The following is a 19,598-nucleotide window of genomic DNA, read 5'->3' as shown; positions in this document are numbered from 1 at the left end:
GATCAACAACAATTTTCTTGTCATCTTTTGTCCTAACACCAAAGGGGACAAAGGAGAGGGAGTAAAGTTCATGAGAAGCCCTCTTATCTTTCCCCAGAGGAGATAATCTAACACCTGAGACAAGATGTCACTGAGATGGAACAGAAAGGTAATTATATTTATCTGAAACCTTGGTGGAGTTCATGTCATCTTGTCCCTGTGATCATATATATATTTATTTTTTTACTGCGAAGTGAACATACTGGTTTCGACTGAACTGGTCTCCGGAGCAGCTGGTGCAGACTGGATATAGACGTAGGGATTGGTGCAGACTGGATGAAGATGGTAGGGATTGGTGCAGACTGGATGAAGATGGTAGGGATTGGTGCAGACTGGATGAATATGGTAGGGATTGGTGCAGACTGGATGAAGATGGTAGGGATTGGTGCAGACTGGATGAAGATGATAGGGATTGGTGCAGACTGGATGAAGATGGTAGGGATTGGTGCAGACTGGATGAAGATGATAGGGATTGGTGCAGACTTGATGAAGATGGTAGGGATTGGTGCAGACTGGATGAAGATGGTAGGGATTGGTGCAGACTGGATGAAGATGGTAGGGATTGGTGCAGACTGGATGAAGATGGTAGGGATTGGTGCAGACTGGATGAAGATGGTAGGGATTGGTGCAGACTGGATGAAGATGGTAGGGATTGGTGCAGACTGGATGAAGATGGTAGGGATTGGAGCTAATTTAACTACAGGGCTGATTTGGTTGCACAAAGGATGACAGCAGGCCAAGGACCTGAATCCATTTGGTCAACAACAAGTATTTTATTTGAATTGTCCACTGACATATAATTCAGTATAAAGTTACACTTGTTAAATGCAAGAGGGTGACACTACACAACTCTCTGGCTGGTTTACAACATGCAATAGTGAACCTATTGTCATTGATATACCTATGCAATAAAAGGATCCCCAGTGAATATCTTAGTTACATCAATATTATGCCGTCTGAACAGGCTTATGTTTGCAAGTTAAGTATTTAATGTTCTCTATTGTTTATTTATGCCTCAGTCAACCAGGAAATGCTGATAAGGAGCTGTGCTGAAATTATGTCAAAGTCACCTTTAAAGACGGATAATTGGAACTAAATGTGATCATGACATGAGGTTATCTCCTTCAGGTCATAACAAGAAGAGGAGCTGAAACTTGTTCATGTTAACATAGTGGAAACGTGGCAGGAAACACGAATTGTACTGATCTATGCACGAAAACCATTATTTGATTAATCAAATTTCTTAGTTACAACAACATTGTGTAGCTAAACAGGATTGTGATCATAGGTGAAATATTTCCAAAGTTCATGGTTTATCGAAACGGAGAACATGATTTATACTGATGCGATGGCTTCCAAATGTAGACAGATAACAAACCCAATTTCCCTCCTTCAGTATTTTCACCCCTTTTGAATCCTCTCTCCCACTGTGGTCTGTTCTCACGTCTTCTGTTAATGTTTCATAATGTATTTCAGAGTACATTTGCATTGGTAGTGTCTGCACCAGTCAGCTGTCATCTCTGCCCATCTCCGTCATTGAAACTTGAGACCGAAAGTACTTAGCAACTCCCCTCCAACAAAACTGTAGTTTTTTCACACAGCGTGGGAAATAATACAGCCGGACTATCTAACAATAATTAACATACAGTATTTACAAGTTAGATTACGTGTTGTAAATAAGGAGACAGATACAAAATTCAAAGCACTCAAAATGGCCAATATCTAAATTTCGACCTATTTCTGAATTACGTGACATTTTGCCATTTTCTGAGGAATTGTGAGCTCCTTAACAAGGCAGGCTGGACGGTGCCGAGTCATAATATGATCTCTGAGTGATCATGACAAATCTGGTGCCATTTGGCCAGTAGGTTGTGCAGTAGCAGCATCATTATGTTTAAATAGCCATAATGCTCCGGTCTGTCCTTCGCTTATCAATAACCATTCATCCGATTGACTTCAGACTTGGTGGCTGTGTTACTGAGAGACCAGGTCAGTGCTGTATTACTGAGCGACCAGATTATTACTGAGAGACCAGATCAGTGCTGTATTACTGAGAGACCAGATCAGTGCTGTATTACTGAGAGACCAGGTCAGTGCTGTATTACTGAGAGACCAGGTCAGTGCTGTATTACTGAGAGACCAGATCAGTGCTGTATTACTGAGAGACCAGATCAGTGCTGTATTACTGAGAGACCAGGTCAGTGCTGTATTACTGAGAGACCAGATCAGTGCTGTATTACTGAGAGACCAGGTCAGTGCTGTATTACTGAGAGACCAGATCAGTGCTGTATTACTGAGAGACCAGATCAGTGCTGTATTACTGAGGGACCAGGTCAGTGCTGTATTACTGAGAGACCAGATCAGTGCTGTATTACTGAGGGACCAGGTCAGTGCTGTATTACTGAGAGACCAGGGCCCTCATTTATAAATTTTTCTCAGAAAGTATTCTATTTTCATACGTAAGCACAGAATTTAGAATGTGTGCACGCACAAAAAAAACTGGACTTATCACACGTGCGTACACAGGTCCTACGCACACCTGTCTTGATAAATATGACTTTGATCCTACGTTTGAGCTCGTGCACTGTTTTAAGTATTTGCATACCAGAACCGCCCCGATTAACCATATACGGTAATGGAACACCCCCATGAAATGTGGAAAAGTGGACTAACCCGAGCGAACTCTGAGAGACTTCACTGAGAGCGAGATTGATCACCGAGGTCCAACCAACAAATTGAACGTATACAGCATTTCCCGTTGTGAACAATCTTATTTGGAAACATGACACACAGAATAATAGTATTTAGCGTTTTATTTTAAACAATATTTAATCGTATGATTATAGATATTTTTAGAGAATAAATAAATCCAATGAAGTTGCCAAGTTCACAGACAACTCTGCGCTCTAATGCCTATTATGTGCGCTCGTCATGAGCCCGTTCTGGTCAGAGTCATATGGCTTCAGTGGATAACTATGATCTGCATTTAAGTGAATATGAATGAGACTCCGGCCACCGGCACATTATCAGCCAAAATGCGCATCGCAGATTATCTGTACATTGACCAAGTGGAATCCCGTTCACATTACTGATTACTGATGGAGCAAACTCTGAGAGATTGTTCACAGAGGTGCTGCCGAACCAAGATATAATATGATGTGTATAATATAATGTGTGTAGAGGCATATGATACAATCTATTTTGTTGTTGGTATTAGGCAGCCTATATGAAGTACATATAATAGCAGCCAGCCCATAGCCTACATTATGCAACAGTAACTTGCGCATATAATAACACACAGCCCTGCGAAGCCTGCATACAGTAAACTAACTTGATCATTAATCTAGCTGTTGTATCTTTACGCTTAATAAAACATTAAATAATATGTATAGGCTATAGGCCGTCGCTTTAGCCTATATTCTCAAATTGCATTTAATGGCTGAATGAATGAATGAATGAATGAAAACTTTATTTAACAGATTGCAGAATGGGTACAATACAGTACGGCTCAATACACACAATTGTTAAGGAGATGCAGACCAGAGAAAGACTTTTGTCTTGTTTACATCAGGGTCCCCCAACTCGAGTCCTCGATATCCTCGCGGACGGACCAGTATACCTTTATATCATATCATATTCATATTCATATCATAGTTTACTCTATCAGCCTACCAGCATGTAATACGTTCTTTGTTAGAACTCAACTCGTTATTATTTTGCGCATAGATTGCAGAAATATGGGGACGTTTTGATTTAGGCTTTGACACAGAATACAAGTCATGATATCACCCACACGATATATGCTCTGCATGTATGCTTTTCATTCATTTAAGACACATTTATTGCAAGGGTTTTGTATACACATACACTCAACAAATAACCTCTGTCTGTTCTCGTTGCAATACGTTTATATCGTGGGTGTTCATATGACTTGTATTCTGCTTACAGCTTCGGGGTTCCACTTATTACGTTTAACAATGGCAAAGCCTTTTAAATATAATCAAAACGTTCCCGTATTTCTGCAATATATGCGCAAAATAATAACGAGTTGAGTTACGCGGAGCGCAGTCAGTGCTTATTTCCGCGTTGTAAAAATATTCTACCACCGGGCGCCAACTACGCATGGTCCGACCTGTGCTTAAATATACGCACAAAGTCAAGCACAAGTTCAAATTAATAAATCCCACACTTTGCTTAGAAATGATCGTACGCACGGGTTACGCACATATCTGTGCGTACGTCAAGTTGATAAATGAGGGCCCAGATCAGTGCTGTATTACTGAGAGACCAGATCAGTGCTGTATTACTGAGAGACCAGATCAGTGCTGTATTACTGAGAGACCAGATCAGTGCTGTATTACTGAGAGACCAGATCAGTGCTGTATTACTGAGGCATCAGATCAGTGCTGTATTACTGAGAGACCAGATCAGTGCTGTATTACTGAGGCATCAGATCAGTGCTGTATTACTGAGAGACCAGATCAGTGCTGTATTACTGAGAGACCAGGTCAGTACTGTATTACTGAGAGACCAGATCAGTGCTGTATTACTGAGAGACCAGATCAGTGCTGTATTACTGAGAGACCAGGTCAGTGCTTTGTTGAATGTGATTGGCTGCACGGTTCTTAACTCATTTAGCGCCAAACACGTAATATTATGTGTTTCCTTGCCAACGCTTGAGCACCAAACACGGAAATTACGTTTTTTGGATCCTTTGATATTTTTCCTCTGATCCCCGTTCTAATCCATCATCCGGATCATTCTATGTGTATGTGTCCCTGGATCGTTTGCCTACGTTGGAATTGCAATGCCGATCGAATATCACCAGGTGGCAGTATCGCCTACCTTTTGAACTCTGATGGAAAGGGAACAGGAGAGTCAATGAATGAACCAGACTATCGAGACATGCTCTGAGGGGGAGGAGCTCTTCCAAAGCAATCGCTAGCAGATCTGCTCACCTCAAAGCGTATAGTGTCCCGTAAACACGTGTAATTACATATAAACGAGTAATCGCAATCGCCGATGAGATCATTGGAATTATTCTTTTTGGATTACCTTCTGGCTAAGGTAAGGACCCCCTATTTGACCGAACCTGAAACATGTTTATGTAACGATCACAGTTCTGTGTTTTACCAGACGTAAAACATGCTCGACAAACACGATCACAGTTTTGAGTTAAAACCTTTGATTTGGGAGTATTTGGGGTTTCAGGGGATCAACCAGAACGGTTTGGGCTTATTGCATATAATGCGTTTTATCTTGCGATCTATGGAAAAAGACTGGATTATCTTGGAAATGTGCGATGTTTAGCATGTAATAAAGAGATGGGGACAGTATATGGCGCTGAATGAGTTAAGAATGCTGCAAGCAGCACTTCTGGGGGCTCAGCAACTGCCCTGTTCTGAACGGCACACGCTCCAAAACACTAGTGTTGACAATAAGAAAGATTCACCACAATTTATTCCTTTAACTTTATTTTAGGTTTTCCGATAATTGAGGAGAAGCTGGGGATACAGTATGAAGCACAGTAAAGATTGTGCTAAAATGGAGAAACAAATCAAGTCTTCTCAATCTTTATTTTGATTACAAATACCACTTACCTGATCTTTTTCCGGTTTGTCTGAGATGTCGTTCATGCTGGAAGCTAAGGTCCGATGTGTTGAGGTGGGGCTACCTGTAAAAACACAGCAAGCCCAAGACATTATGCTGACCTCATCATCACCACCACACTGTCATGACAACTGAATGGAGAGGAGGAAGAAACCCAAGAAAAGACAGTGGCCCAGTTTGCAGCAGAGAATACACCCAGCAGCAAATAACAAACCAACAAATACATCCAGCAGCAAATAACAAATCAACCAATAACACAAGAGTAATCTCATGCAGTCATAGGCGAGGTCATGGGTTCGAAATAGTTAAACTCTTAAGCCCGATCGGCCCGGTACTGCTACGATATTTATTTCACGTCATAAATAGATCAATACAGTCCATATTAAGTAATGTTGCTTTTCTTTTTCAAATGTAGCCAAGAGTAAAGACCCTAACCCTATCAAAACAGCAGTCAAAGTGTATATTTTTAGCACTACATTTGTTTACCAATGATTTTAAGTGTTAATAGCGAATAAAAATCTCTGCGCATTGCACCGGAAAAACGGACGATTTAGACGCGAGAAGAAGAAGTGCTCATGAAATCTTTTGTCCTAGACCCAGGGCTTTCGATGGACATAGACATTTCATAAAACTACACTACCCAGCTCACACCAGCTGCCGACAACGGAAGTCCAACCATTTTTTATGTAATTTTTCTGACGTGATGTTCGTGACTATATCTCACAGGTCGAACAGACCTGGGCCCCGTTCCCCGTACCTGGATAACTGAGTTAGCCGGATAACTTTCGGTTAAGTCTGACTTAAGCCGGACTTTCCGGCTCCCCGTACCTGGATTGTCCAAATCACCATGACAACAGATCCAAAAGTTTGAGCCTGGTCGAAAGCAGGGTTTAAGTTCAAGTTAGCCGGATGAAGCACAGCCACGCCCCCGCAAAGAAGTGACAGCCCGTTTCCTGAAATTATTCCCACAGTCTAGGATCTGCTTTATACCATTCTGAATTACGTTTTTTTGCTCCATTCTTCCAGAGGGGGCTTTTGAAATGTAAAATAGACCCAAAATGCTGATACTAAATTCACTTTGTCCTAAATAATGCACGTTATATATACCGTGGCGCTCGCTCGGTGCGATGTACACATTATGTGGTTATTCTAACAACGCGCAGCATTGCAAATGTGAATCCCGGGGGGATATTTTTAATGATTGAAACCTATCGCTCGTTTGGCTCTGATTCCTTTCATATTCTCCGCTGTGGATGTTTAATGGAGCGCCTGGATTGTGTTTCATTCAAGCATAAAATTGAAGTGTCTATGCGTGGATTGTGGATCTTGTCTCGTTCATTAATGTATAAACAATGAATTTATCCCATCTGGCACAGTGGCGCAGCGGTAGTGCTCAAACCTGCCAACCCAGCGACCGGTGTTCAAAACCCCGTGTTTCCAATATAATTTTTTGGAATATAATATTAATGATTATACGCCAAAGTAGCCTAGTTTCAAGTTAAAATATTATAAATCTACATGCATTGAGGATGTCATTCTTTATATAGCTCTCAACGTGCACCAAATTGAATTATTCCTACATCGCAAAAAGAAGGGGGAGACTAGGTTTCGAACCCCGGTCGTCTGCGTGAAAGTCAAAAGAAGAACCCGTTACACCACAGTGGAGATAAGTAAAAGATCGACTATACATCAATCAATGGGAAGAGAGCCGTATCGTTATTTTGTATAACAGTTTAACTAATTATTTTCGCTAGCAAGATCTCATTTGATTATTCAATCCAGCAGGCAAGTTTAAAGAAATATAATCTGATTGATTGAGGTAATGAGGGACTTAAAATTAGCCTATAGATAACGCATTTAACTTGTCGGCGAGGCGATTGAGCCGTACTGCAATATGTTACTAAAGTTTTAAATCAATTAATCAATCAATGCCGCTAGAGAATCAGGATCTCTGCTCTCGACACTTGCTGCCTTCTCGGCTGAGGCGGGCACGCGCACTTATCCTGGGTCTCAAGTCTGGCTTGAGTTAACGAGACTGAATCCACCTTCGAGGAACAGGAAAATCCCGGCTTCAAACATCGGGTTAACTGAATCTGGATAATGACATCTTGATCGACTTAGTTGAACCAGGTACGGGGAACGGGGCCCTGAACTCAACGAGGAAATGAATGGAGCACAAAATTACAACAATCGTACTCAACACTGGTAAGCATGGCGTCTTGCTACTTTCACTCAACCCTACTCAACACTGGTAAGCATGACTTCATGTTATTGAATCTGTATTTTAAGTTTTAATTTCACTTTCATTCTGTGCTCCATTCACTTCCTCATTGAGCTGCCTGGTCAGATTCCGGTGATGATGCTCTCACCAGAAGATTTTCAAGTGTGTTCTCAGTAAATGTGCAGGCATGAGTCACCATTAACTGTCACTTATTACTACAGTTAACCATTAAATGACATGTGTATACATTAACTGTCACTGTCATGTCACAGGCTGGAACACCAAAGGACCAATGACGTATACTGTAGTTTACTACTGAATCCATATTGGATATAGAATGAAGATGATGACTCAAAATATCATGGTTGAGTGATTGACTGCTGGTTTTTGAATAGGTGCTCTGGATGAATGCAAACTGATGCCACAGTCGTCTCTCATTCGGTTTGCTCCCTCTTTCCCCTAAAACAACCAGAGAATTATAAGTAATAACATGGGTGTCAGTATGATGCAGTCAGTATGCCAAAATAGAAAAGAAAAGAAAAAGAATTACTCAACTTCAAGCGCATCTGTGAGGAAAGGAGGGTAGTTGAATTTGTAGTTGAAGGAAAAAATATCAAGGTTCAAATATCTAGTCGTACAAATAAGTCTAAATCTAAATGGTTGAGGTGGGTGACCATGCAACAAGAAGATATCATATACAAAATGTAATGGTTTGATAAAAAAAAAAGCTGCCACTGCATAATGTACTCAATGATACTATTCTACATGAGGCATCATGTTGTTGTCAAATATCATGTTTTCACTGAGTATTTACTGAATCTATTTATTATGATTCCAATGTACTGTAGCTATTGCAGCCCTACACTGATCAGCTGCATGTAGAAGATCTTAAGGGGACATACTTTGACATCTTGAGTTTTAGTATTTATATTTCCTTCATCAAAAATGACTTATTGGCATGTCAATTACCTGAAGTAAGCATTTATTCCTCCTTGGTACCTATAGGTGCTGCTAGCTGCAAGCTAAAGAGCTCCCTTGTTGTACTTGTTTTCAAGATTTCAAGATAAGCACATCATTTAGTGGTTGAGTCTACATTGTCCTGATTGGCAGCTCAATGTAACGAGGACCATATAGACTCAAACACTAAATTGTACATGGTTTTTGTTTGTAAGGTCCTCGTTTTAAAATGACAGAAAATCCCCTCTTGCGTCTTTAGTGTGGAATAGTAACCATGACAACCAGGGTACCTGGAGGAGAAATACTGAGACATCTCCCCTACTTCCAACTTGACAGGTGTATCTTGAGGTACAGGGGAAGCCTGAACTACCAGGTGTAAACTGACACTACAGGTGGGTGGGCCCAAAGTAGGACAGGTAACTATATAACTCCTGCATTTCCCCAAGGGGGTCAATAAAGGAATATCTTATCTTATCTTATCTTATAGGTAACTATAACTTACTAAGCCAATCCATGCTGGTACTCCTCGGAGCCTGCAGCTCTTCCATAGAGGTGCGACCCATTAGGCAAGGCACTGAGTTGTCAAGAGGACTACGGGCTTTTTTAGACACAGCAGTAGGGCATCAAAACCCCGGCCCCAGGAAAGCAACAACAACAACAACAACAACAACAACAACAAAAGGAGGAATAAGAGGGAACAGAGGATGGACAGAGAGAAAGAGAGAGAATTGATTGACAGATTAAAAGCAAAGCAAGTGGTTGTTAAGCAGACTTGTTACAGGAGCTGTGGAACTCAAGAAGCATCTACTGCAGCAAAGCAACACAATGTAACTCAAGAATCATCTACTGCAGCAAAGAAACACGATGTAACTCAAGCAGCATCTACTGCAGCAAAGCAACACGATGTAACTCAAGCAGCATCTACTGCAGCAAAGCAACATGATGTAACTCAAGCAGCATCTACTGCAGCAAAGCAACATGATGTAACTCAAGCAGCATCTACTGCAGCAAAGCAACACGATGTAACTCAAGAAGCACTGCAGTGGTTCTCAAACTACGGGTCACGACCCAAAGTGGGGTCGTGGGTAGGTGACAGTTGGCAAGTAAATATATATATATTTCTTTTATAAAAAAAAATCTATATATATATATTTTGGCTAAATATGCCTAGTTTTATAAATTTGTATTGATAACATAGTGCTGTAATACAATTTTCTAATAAATATGCATGATCAAGTTCAACAATATGTGCTTTTATTTTGATATTCCTTAATTCCATGTTGAAATTACGTGATACATTAAGTGTGGGGTCGCCAAAAAGAATTACTAAATAAAATGGGGTCGTGGTATAAAAAGGTTTGAGAACCCCTGATCTACTGCAACAAAGCTACATGATGTAACTCAAGCCTCCAACAGTGGCCATTGGCCTTAAAAGGGAAGTGACAGTATAGGTGACAATGATGGTCTCTAACATGGATTCTCTGTGTCTTGAATGTAGCTGCAAACACACAACCTGCTTTGAAAACAGTTGGGATAGACACCACTAGAGCTCTGAATTTTGACAACATTCTAACAGGTAGTGAGTATTAGCCTATAGTGGTTACGTCGTTGTTGTTTCCGGCCGGTCCACCTCGCTTGAAATTGCAATGTATTTCCAATGGACACATTTCTAAATTGTCTCGTTTAAAACAAATAAAGCATGAACATTGGCACGGTGTACCTTTCTGTGTGTATTCATCCACAATCTATAGCTCAACATGAAACAATTCACAATTAATCGTAAAATAATTACGTATAATTTTATTTCAACAAAAAATGCTCAAACAATAATGTTAGTGATAGAAGGGAACTCATTTTGTGCAAAAATGGAAAGCTTGCCAATGTTCATGAGGCAGAATTATTACAAAAGCGATAATACATTTTCCCAATGATAAATCCCTATACGGGTGGGCCGCGAGGGAAACTAAAGTGACGTCAGACTACACTTCCCTATTAACACTATTACTACTGTTCATGTTGTTTGATGTAGTTTAGAGCATATGCCTGATTCATATGGACGATTACCTCACAAATGCATGCAGTGGTTATCCATTGATGGAAAGTTTTGCTCATGCTGCGACCTAACATTACCTGCTACAATTAGAACTATTTGGTCTACTGTAGGCTACTATATGAAGTCAAATGTTTATATGAGGACCATGTAGAGTGAAGTTGGTTCTACACATTCCGTCATCTGCAAGTCATTTTTACATAATTTACTGCTGCCTGCTAACATGGTGGATACTGTACATTGTAATGTTGTGACAGTGTATCATTACTGCTAACATGGTGGATACTGTACATTGTAATGTTGTGACAGTGTATCATTACTGCTAACATGGTGGTACATTGTACATTGCTGTGTTCTGTAAAGTAATTCAGAACTGTTCTGTAACATAATAGGGTATGTGAGCGTATGAGAAAGACCTATGGCTCTGCCAGTACTAAACATCTCCAACTTCATGATTTTATATGTCTATTTTATGTTTCTCTGCCAATTTCATGATTTTATGTCTATTGTATATGAGGCTGAACAACAGGACCCATTGACTATGTAAATGTGTTTAAAAAATTTAAAATAAACATTTACAGATTTATTTTAAAAAGCTAAACGTTACAGGGTTACTGTCCTATATCTTATTATGACGTTGTCTATTTTTCAGCTGTCTCTTTTATGCTAATTGTATGCTTATTTTATGATAAAATGTATGACTAATCAGATTCAAATTCAGACTGTAATTCATTGTCAATGTAGCAGCTCCACTTTATACCGGATGACATCACTGGATTGACCCCCCCCCCCCAAAATATTATAATAAATAAATAAATGTATTAATTAATTAATAAATAAACAAATGGTGCTTCTTCCTGTTAGATTATCTCACTGTCACCTTCACTCACTTCCCTTTTAAGTCCAATGGTGCTGCTCGTGAAGCTATCCGGCTGCAAGCTAGCCTATTTTAGCACAAATGAATGGAATCTGATACGGACCACTAGCCTAGCTTGAAACTCCGGGAGAGGTGTTTTTGGTCAACAGCTAGGTTAGCTGGTCCATATCCGCTTCCCTTAATTTGTACTAAGCTAGGCTAGCTTGCAGCCAGATAACTTTCTACTGAACGCACAGAGAGGAAGTTGGTATCTATCTTCTTGTCTGACTCTGGAGAAGACGGTAAGCGCATTTCACATAATGTTGGCGTGTAGCAGAGAGGTCAGAGGTCATTAAACATGCAAACATGGGGTCATTGGGGAGACTGTAGCTTTTTGTCTAATGTATAAAAAAAATATTATTCATTTCATTATACATTTTATAATGTATTGTATCTTTTAAAACTTGCAATCAATAAATAACTTCCAGCGCTTTATCTCCAATATATATTGAGATCAGATAAGGCACTTCAAGTTCCCCTTTGACTACGGCAACAAAGAAGGATCATGAATGCAGAGGTTAATGACTTCTTCAGAAGAAAATATATCAGTCTTAGAAATCTGATTGTAGGTAATAAATAATTGTTTTCCAAAGGGGACTAGTGACAGATTAACCGCCCTGTTAACACCAAGAAACTTCCGGTCATACATTCATTTTGCAGGAGTTTTACATGAATCCAAGTGAATTTCTCCCAGTAATGGGCTTGTTGGAACTACATTTTATGAAAAAGTGTCATATTCCAAATATATGATTGAAAATCATTTGATTCCCTGAATTCATTATGATTCAATTGTAAACATCAGAATACTTGATTTCTGTGAATTACTTAAGTATTAATTAATTATGTCATCAAACAACAATTGTTTTTTATAATTTCCAAGAGCTTTGGATGTATCATACCTGTGTGTAAATGCAGATTATTTATTTATTTAGTCTAAAATACATAATTCATAAGCAGTAGTTTTAGCTCTTTCAGACATTTCAACTCAGCTATGAGACTTGGCTAGTGATGTGGTTCAGTGATCAATTATCACCACTGCCATGCAAACTCATATATTGTTAATTTAAAGTCTCAACTCCATCAGGAATCTACAAAAAAAATTTGCAACAATTATTGTACAATACAAGATGGGAACAGATTTAATACAATTTACAAATTAACATTAGATTAGAGGAAGCCACATTCAATCTGCCAATTTCCTAACCTAATATTCATTGGAAATGCAATTGTTCTGCCTTCAAAGAATCAAATTGATTTGATATTGGCATATAATGAATTATGAATATATATTTCTACCTCCTCATACTGTACTTGTCATATGTACTGTACTTGTGCTCTTTCTTTATCTTTATTCTTATTTTTAACTAAACTAAGTTTTATGAACTATCTGAAGCTGACCCCCCTTTAATTAGGAATAATACAAAACTGAAAACAGTATTACATAACAGTAATAGTATAGCCTACATTAACTTTTTTGCCTGTTTTATTTATTAATTTATTTTTCACATCTTTTTTGTTAAGAGTGTAGAACCGCAGGCCTACACTTTTAACCCCACCTTCCATCCCCTGCTAAATCAGGTGAGTTCTATTGAAGCATCTTGTAGGCTGATATGTACTGTAGGCTGCCCATAAAATTAGGTTGTTCTCCGACAATAAAATTTTATATAATATAATATAATCTAGTCTAATCTAATATTTTTGTGATGTTCTGAAAACAAAATCCGCTTTATAGAGCAGAAAAAGTTTAAGCATGATAGGCCTACTTGTGAACGTCGGAAACAAATCTTTAAAAAAAAAGTTGGCTCCTACAAATTGGCCCATATCGAAGATTTCGTTAAAATATCTGTCTCATTATTCATGCTTTCTCGAATTCATATTTGGATTCTGGCTCATCCCTATACTGTACTAGTCTCTCTGAGAACGGTACATAATACCATGGTAATACCACACTAGTCTCTCTGAGAACGGTACATAATACCATGGTAATACCGCACTAGTCTCTCTGAGAACAGTACATAATACCATGGTAATACCACACTAGTCTCTCTGAGAACGGTACATAATACCATGGTAATACCGCACTAGTCTCTCTGAGAACGGTACATAATACCATGGTAATACCGCACTAGTCTCTCTGAGAACGGTACATAATACCATGGTAATACCGTACTAGTCTTTCTGAGAACGGTACATAATACCATGTAAAACCAAAAGGACTAAGGTATTAGCCACTTAATTGGCAACGGCCCGCCAGCGGGCCCTCTTAAGGACGATTTATTTGTACACAGTTTATCAAAATTGCTCCTAATCACTCATTTCTGAACGGATTTTTATGAAATTTGGACATGTACTACATAAGACTTCAGGCTACCCAGGGTGTCCTGCTCATGCCAATTTCTTATATATACAATATTTGGATATTGCAACTACTGCAGAAAAATGTGAGTAACAAGTTTTTCTACAACTCAAGTTCAGACCTATGTTACTCTATTTCATAAGCACTAAAAGTGATCTTTATTATTGTATCAGACACTCCAGACTGTTATCTTTCAAAAGAGTCCAGGCTTATGCATATGCTATAAGTACAAAGTATAATATTTTGGTTTGCAAAAAAAGTATGCAGTCCTCAAAAACGAAAACAAAAATGGCCATTTTTTGGGGCGTCTGTTAAGAGGTTAAATACAAAAGAGGACAGAAAAAAACTTGCAAAAAAAGAGAATAAAAGGCAAACTGCACCAAACTGGCCTCTGTATTACCATTCTCCTGGGTGGAAAACAGCCTACTTGCACTGGAGACCGTCTTGCCGATGTCAGCCAGCGACCGCAAGTTGGACTTCTTGGTCTGGTGGCGATGTCTCCGTAGCAACGTGTACATCACCTTGTCTTTGAGTTCCGCTTTCAACTGCCCACATTCTATCTGATTGTCTGTGATTAACTCTAGATGACGGAGAGAAGTGGAGAGAGAAGAGAGAGAGAGAGAGAGAGAGAGAGAGAGAGAGAGAAAGAGATAGAGACACATTTGAACGTTTTCCACAATAACAATTCATTCATTATATTATAGAACTTACCGGTATATAGACCCGGGGAGTGATCGTTTTAAGACCTGCCTGGTTCCAGACATGTATGTTCATAGATCATATAGGAATTTGAAAAACACCTTTGAGCAGATTAACTCATTATATTTCTAGAGGAGAGCTGGAGAGCACGATTCATTGTCCAAAGTCAAGGAGGAAGGAGAGCTTGTCACACTAGAAGAAAAAAGCAAAGAATTTGGACAATTTTCGTCACATTGCTGTTCTTTGACGATGTCACACTACAAAGAGTAAAGACAACCGTTTGTCATTCCCAATGATCATATTCAGGCCCAATGCTGGAAATGTGTAGGCCACAATAAAATCGTGTCAAAATCCGGCTGTGTTGTCTGATCCCGGCATAAAACAAATTTAAGATCTACTATTGGACTAACCTTTTCGTAGACATCTAAACTCACGTGGTCTCAAAGTATGCTGGCCACCGGACAGGCCACAGGCCTTTGATCCCTTCTACCTAATGACTGAGCCTTCCTCTCACCTTTCAGAGACTGTGACTGAGTCATTTTATTGACACTCATCAATATTCAGTCCAATCTCACCATTATGTCACCATGTTGTCATGGAGTTGATCTGCCCAGACTGGGAGACATGTCTCCAATAATATCAAAACAAAAGCTCTATTTAAAAAAATGGGGTCAGAGGCCTGAATGCAAAGTTAGCAGCCTCATTCTCTCTCTCTCTCTCTCTCTCTCTCTCTCTCTCTCTCTCTCTCTCTCTCTCTCTCTCTCTCTCTCTCTCTCTCTCTCTATTTCTCTCTATGCATCTCTCACTATCCCTCTCTTTCTATCTCTATCTCTCTATACCCCACTCTCTCTATCCCCCTTTCTCTCTATTTATCTGTCTCTATTCCTCTGTCTGTCTGTCTGTCTGTCTGTCTGTCTGTCTGTCTGTCTGTCTGTCTGTCTCTCTCTCTCTCTCTCTCTCTCTCTCTCTCTCTCTCTTCTCTCTCTCTCTCTCTCTCTCTCTCTCTCTCTCTATATATATATATATATATATATATATATATATATCCCTCCCTCTATCGCTCTATCCCTCTATCTCACTCTCTCAAGAACAGGAAGCTGAACATAACAATAATACAAGAGGTAAGATCTGTATGTGTGTGTGTGTGTGTGTGTGTGTGTGTGTGTGTGTGGGTCACCGCAGGGGGTCGCCAGATGATTTCCAAAAAAAAATATTAAAAATTAAAAAAATTGTTTTTTTTTATTTTTTTTATGCAGTCAGGCACTGAACTTAGAAGCAGGCCAGGGACAGTGTTTCTAGTTGCAGCAGCGCAATAGTTAGATAACCTAGGTGGGGAACAACCAGGAGATCACTGCAACTCACACAAGTTGGAGAACTATCTCTCTCTCTCTTGCTCTCACACACACACACAAAAGGAGCCGCATGTGATTGGTGGAGGCGGGACCCTTACAAAAAACTGTTGTTGCTAATCATTGACACATGCTAGCCTGTAATAATTCGCCCCAGAAAAATCTACTTTGCATTTGATATATTGTAAATATATGCCATCACACACACTGGCATTTAAAGGGTTAGAATTATAAAATTAATATGTGGTGTTATGATCAGGGCTGAAGTTGAATAAAAGATGTATTATTTTCAATCTGACATTACAAAAAAACTGAAAATCAGGGAGCGAAATTAACTTTTTGACTCACCGGCCAGTGGCGGGTAGATGGGAAGAGTCTACCCGCCAAGCATATTTCTTACCTGCCAAAAAATTTTTGATTAAAAAAAAATATATATATATTTATATAAAAATTTTTTTTTAAATAAAATATATAATAAATAATCATACTTGTAGTTGTATTATCTGCGAGACATCGCCACCACGCAATAAGTCAAAATGCTTGCTATCTGCAAACAGCTCCACTGTCTGTGTGTATACTTGAGTAGCCTCCAGCTCCAGCAAGGATTCTCCGGCCCTGCAGCTAGACCCTATATTCAGCTAGACCCTATATTCAGCTAGACCCTACATTCAGCATGCAAGGATTCTCCGGCGATGCAGCTGGACCTATTTATAACGTTACCGTTCTTTTGTCAAATCACATTCAACATGCCCTCAGCTAGAATACGCATTCAATCAATGTTATAAGACATTGATATCAGGAGCTATCTGTAGCTACTGCTAGCCCGGTAGATAACGTTAAGACAATTTAGTTTACTGGGACAGATGGATCAACGTGAGCTAGCTAAGCTAGCTAACAAGGGACCGGAGGTATTATGCACTCGAGTAGACTATTGCTGGAGCATTTGTTGATATCAGCAGCTATCAGTAGCTAGCCAGCTAGATACCGTTAGACAATGCCTCGTCATGTATTAAACTAAAAGTGAATAGTTGACTGGGTCATTGTTTAAACAGTAACGTTAGCTCTTGGAGGTCCGATATAGACTAGAGCAGATGGAAGTAAACAAGAAAAATGATAGCTTCCGATTGGTCATTTGCTTTTTTTTCTCATGAAACCAGTTACGTCACTCTACTGTGATTGGACCGTTGACTTGAGTGCGATGTGGGACTTGTAGTTTTTTAACGATCTCGCGGCGGAGAAAAAAAAGACGAGCGGCTATAATCTGTACTCGCACAAGAGTATCGTTATGAAGTTATGAACTACACGTCTACACGCCACACGGCGGGCAGCCCTCTAAGTGTCATGCGCCAAAGGTGCGGGCGGCGGGCTTTAGTTTCGGTCCCTGCTGAAAATCCATCAAAATCAGTGTTGTTGCTAATCATACATATGCTAGCCTGTTTTTTAACAATAATTTGTGATGCCATCACAACCACTGGCATTTAAAGGGTACAAATAAAAAAAATGCCAGAATGCACCAGAATGCAGGAAATGAAGTCTTTGTAACAAGAAATGTCCTGGTGGGGGACCCAGACCCCCTGCTTAAAAAGTGGCCTGACTGGGGCTATATTTTGCACTATATTTCCTGGCCTGAATGATTTCCCCAGTCCAGCCCTGGTTAAAAGCCTCCAATGCTTATTAGTGTGTGTGCGTTTGAACGTGTGCATGTTTCAACCATACATTTCCATTTATTAAAATTTTTTTAATGAAAAAATTTAATTTACATATTTTTTTACCTCCTATAATAGTGGGGGTCGCGGCTCTCTGACACCGTTATTTTTGGGTCGCGGCCTGAAAAGTTTGGGAACCCCTGATATAAGGTATACTGGTCCGTCCGCGAGGAGATAGCCCACAGCGGATAGCCATTAAATGGCATTTGAGAATATAGGCTATTAAGACAAAACGATCGGCCTATCGCCTATACATATTATTTAATGTTTTCATAAGCGTAAAGATACAACAGCTAGATTAACGATCAAGTTAGTTTACTGTATGCAGGCTTCGCAGGGCTGTGCCATGTGCTATTATATATGCGCAAGTGACTGTTGCATAATGTAGGCTATGGCTGCTATTATATCTAATTTATATAGGCTACCTAATACCGACAACAAAATAGATTGTATGCCTCTACAAATCATATTATACCCGGTAGCCAATCGAACAAAACAAATAAAGGCATTCATATTCCAGCATTGGTTATAATGACACACCAACGCCAAACAGTGGTTAACGGTCTTTATTAGTATTTTGAGCTGTCCAGGCAGAATTGCAGCAATGGTCTTAGGGAGTCGTTGATATCTGACATCACCGTGTACAAGTCCGCCAGCCTGTTGCATATTTATCCCATAACACGTGTTGTGTCTTCTTGGTTCGACAGTGTGTTAAATTAGTTGCTTAGACCTCCGTGAACAATCTCGCTCAGTGAAGTTTCTCAGAGTTTGCTCGGGTTAGTCCATTATTTCACATCCCATGGGGGTGTTTCATTACCATATATGGATAATCGTGCACGAGCATTGACGGTAAGAACAAATGGTATTTATCAACACGGAATGTGCGTACGACCCGTGTACGCACGTGTGATAAATCCCAATTTTTCTGTACGTACACACATTCTAAATTCTGTGCTTAAGAACGAAAATAGAACACTTTCTAAGAATTGTTGATAAATGAGGGCCCTAGGTCTCTATTTAACACAATTGGTATTTTATTTATGTTGGTTATGTGGTTAAATTCAGGATGTTTGTATTTAAATTTTGGGACATATTTAGTTGGGACTGGCTGGAGTTTAATAATAATAATAATAATAATAATAATAATAATAATAATAATAATAATAATAATAATAATAATAATAATAATAATAATAATAATAATAATAATAATAATAATAATAATTATAATAATAATAATAATAATAATAATAATAATAATAATAATAATAATAATAATAATAATAATAATAATAATAATAATAATAATAATAATAATAATAATAATAATATGTATTTGTAGTCTGTCTCGATGGCCAGGCTGAGTCACTGAGTCTGTACTTTGTCAAGGTAGTTCTGTGTTTAGTGTCAGTCACAGTGTTCTGGTAATCCTTTTAGGGCCAGATAGCACTGGATTTTGCTTTGTGCTTTTGTTTGTGTTCCAATTGGTGATGTAGCTTTGATTCTGGTGTGTTATCATCTGGTTGAGTCTACATGATTTGTTCTCAGACTGGTCCTGAGGCAGAACAGTGATAGAAAGTGAACTAAGTGTCAAGACCAGCTGAGTAAGAGAGTACTCTTTTCTTTGCTGAGCTCCTGGCATTGCAGGGCTTTGTAGTGATAAGAGTGAAAATCCGCACTGCAGACATTGGACCT

At 39.2% G+C, this 19,598-nt stretch overlaps 1 protein-coding gene across 1 annotated transcript in view; it reads right to left on the bottom strand.

Moving 5' to 3' along the window:
• LOC311224144 (electrogenic sodium bicarbonate cotransporter 1-like) overlaps positions 1-19,598 on the bottom strand; it is a gene marked incomplete at its 5' end in the record, with an annotated part of 219,271 nt that overhangs the window by 91,876 nt on the left and 107,797 nt on the right. The window contains 2 exons of the mRNA XM_084309001.1: positions 5,640-5,713; positions 14,550-14,729. Coding sequence (XP_084165127.1) covers positions 5,640-5,713; positions 14,550-14,729 — 254 coding nt within the window. The remainder of the gene's footprint in view (positions 1-5,639; positions 5,714-14,549; positions 14,730-19,598) is intronic.

The sequence above is a fragment of the Notolepis coatsorum genome, assembly GCF_963971535.1.
Source record: "Notolepis coatsorum genome assembly, chromosome: 2".
NCBI classification, from domain to species: domain Eukaryota; kingdom Metazoa; phylum Chordata; class Actinopteri; order Aulopiformes; family Paralepididae; genus Notolepis; species Notolepis coatsorum.
The sequence above is the reverse complement of the archived record's forward strand: the minus strand, read 5'-3'. Positions and strand labels throughout refer to the sequence as shown.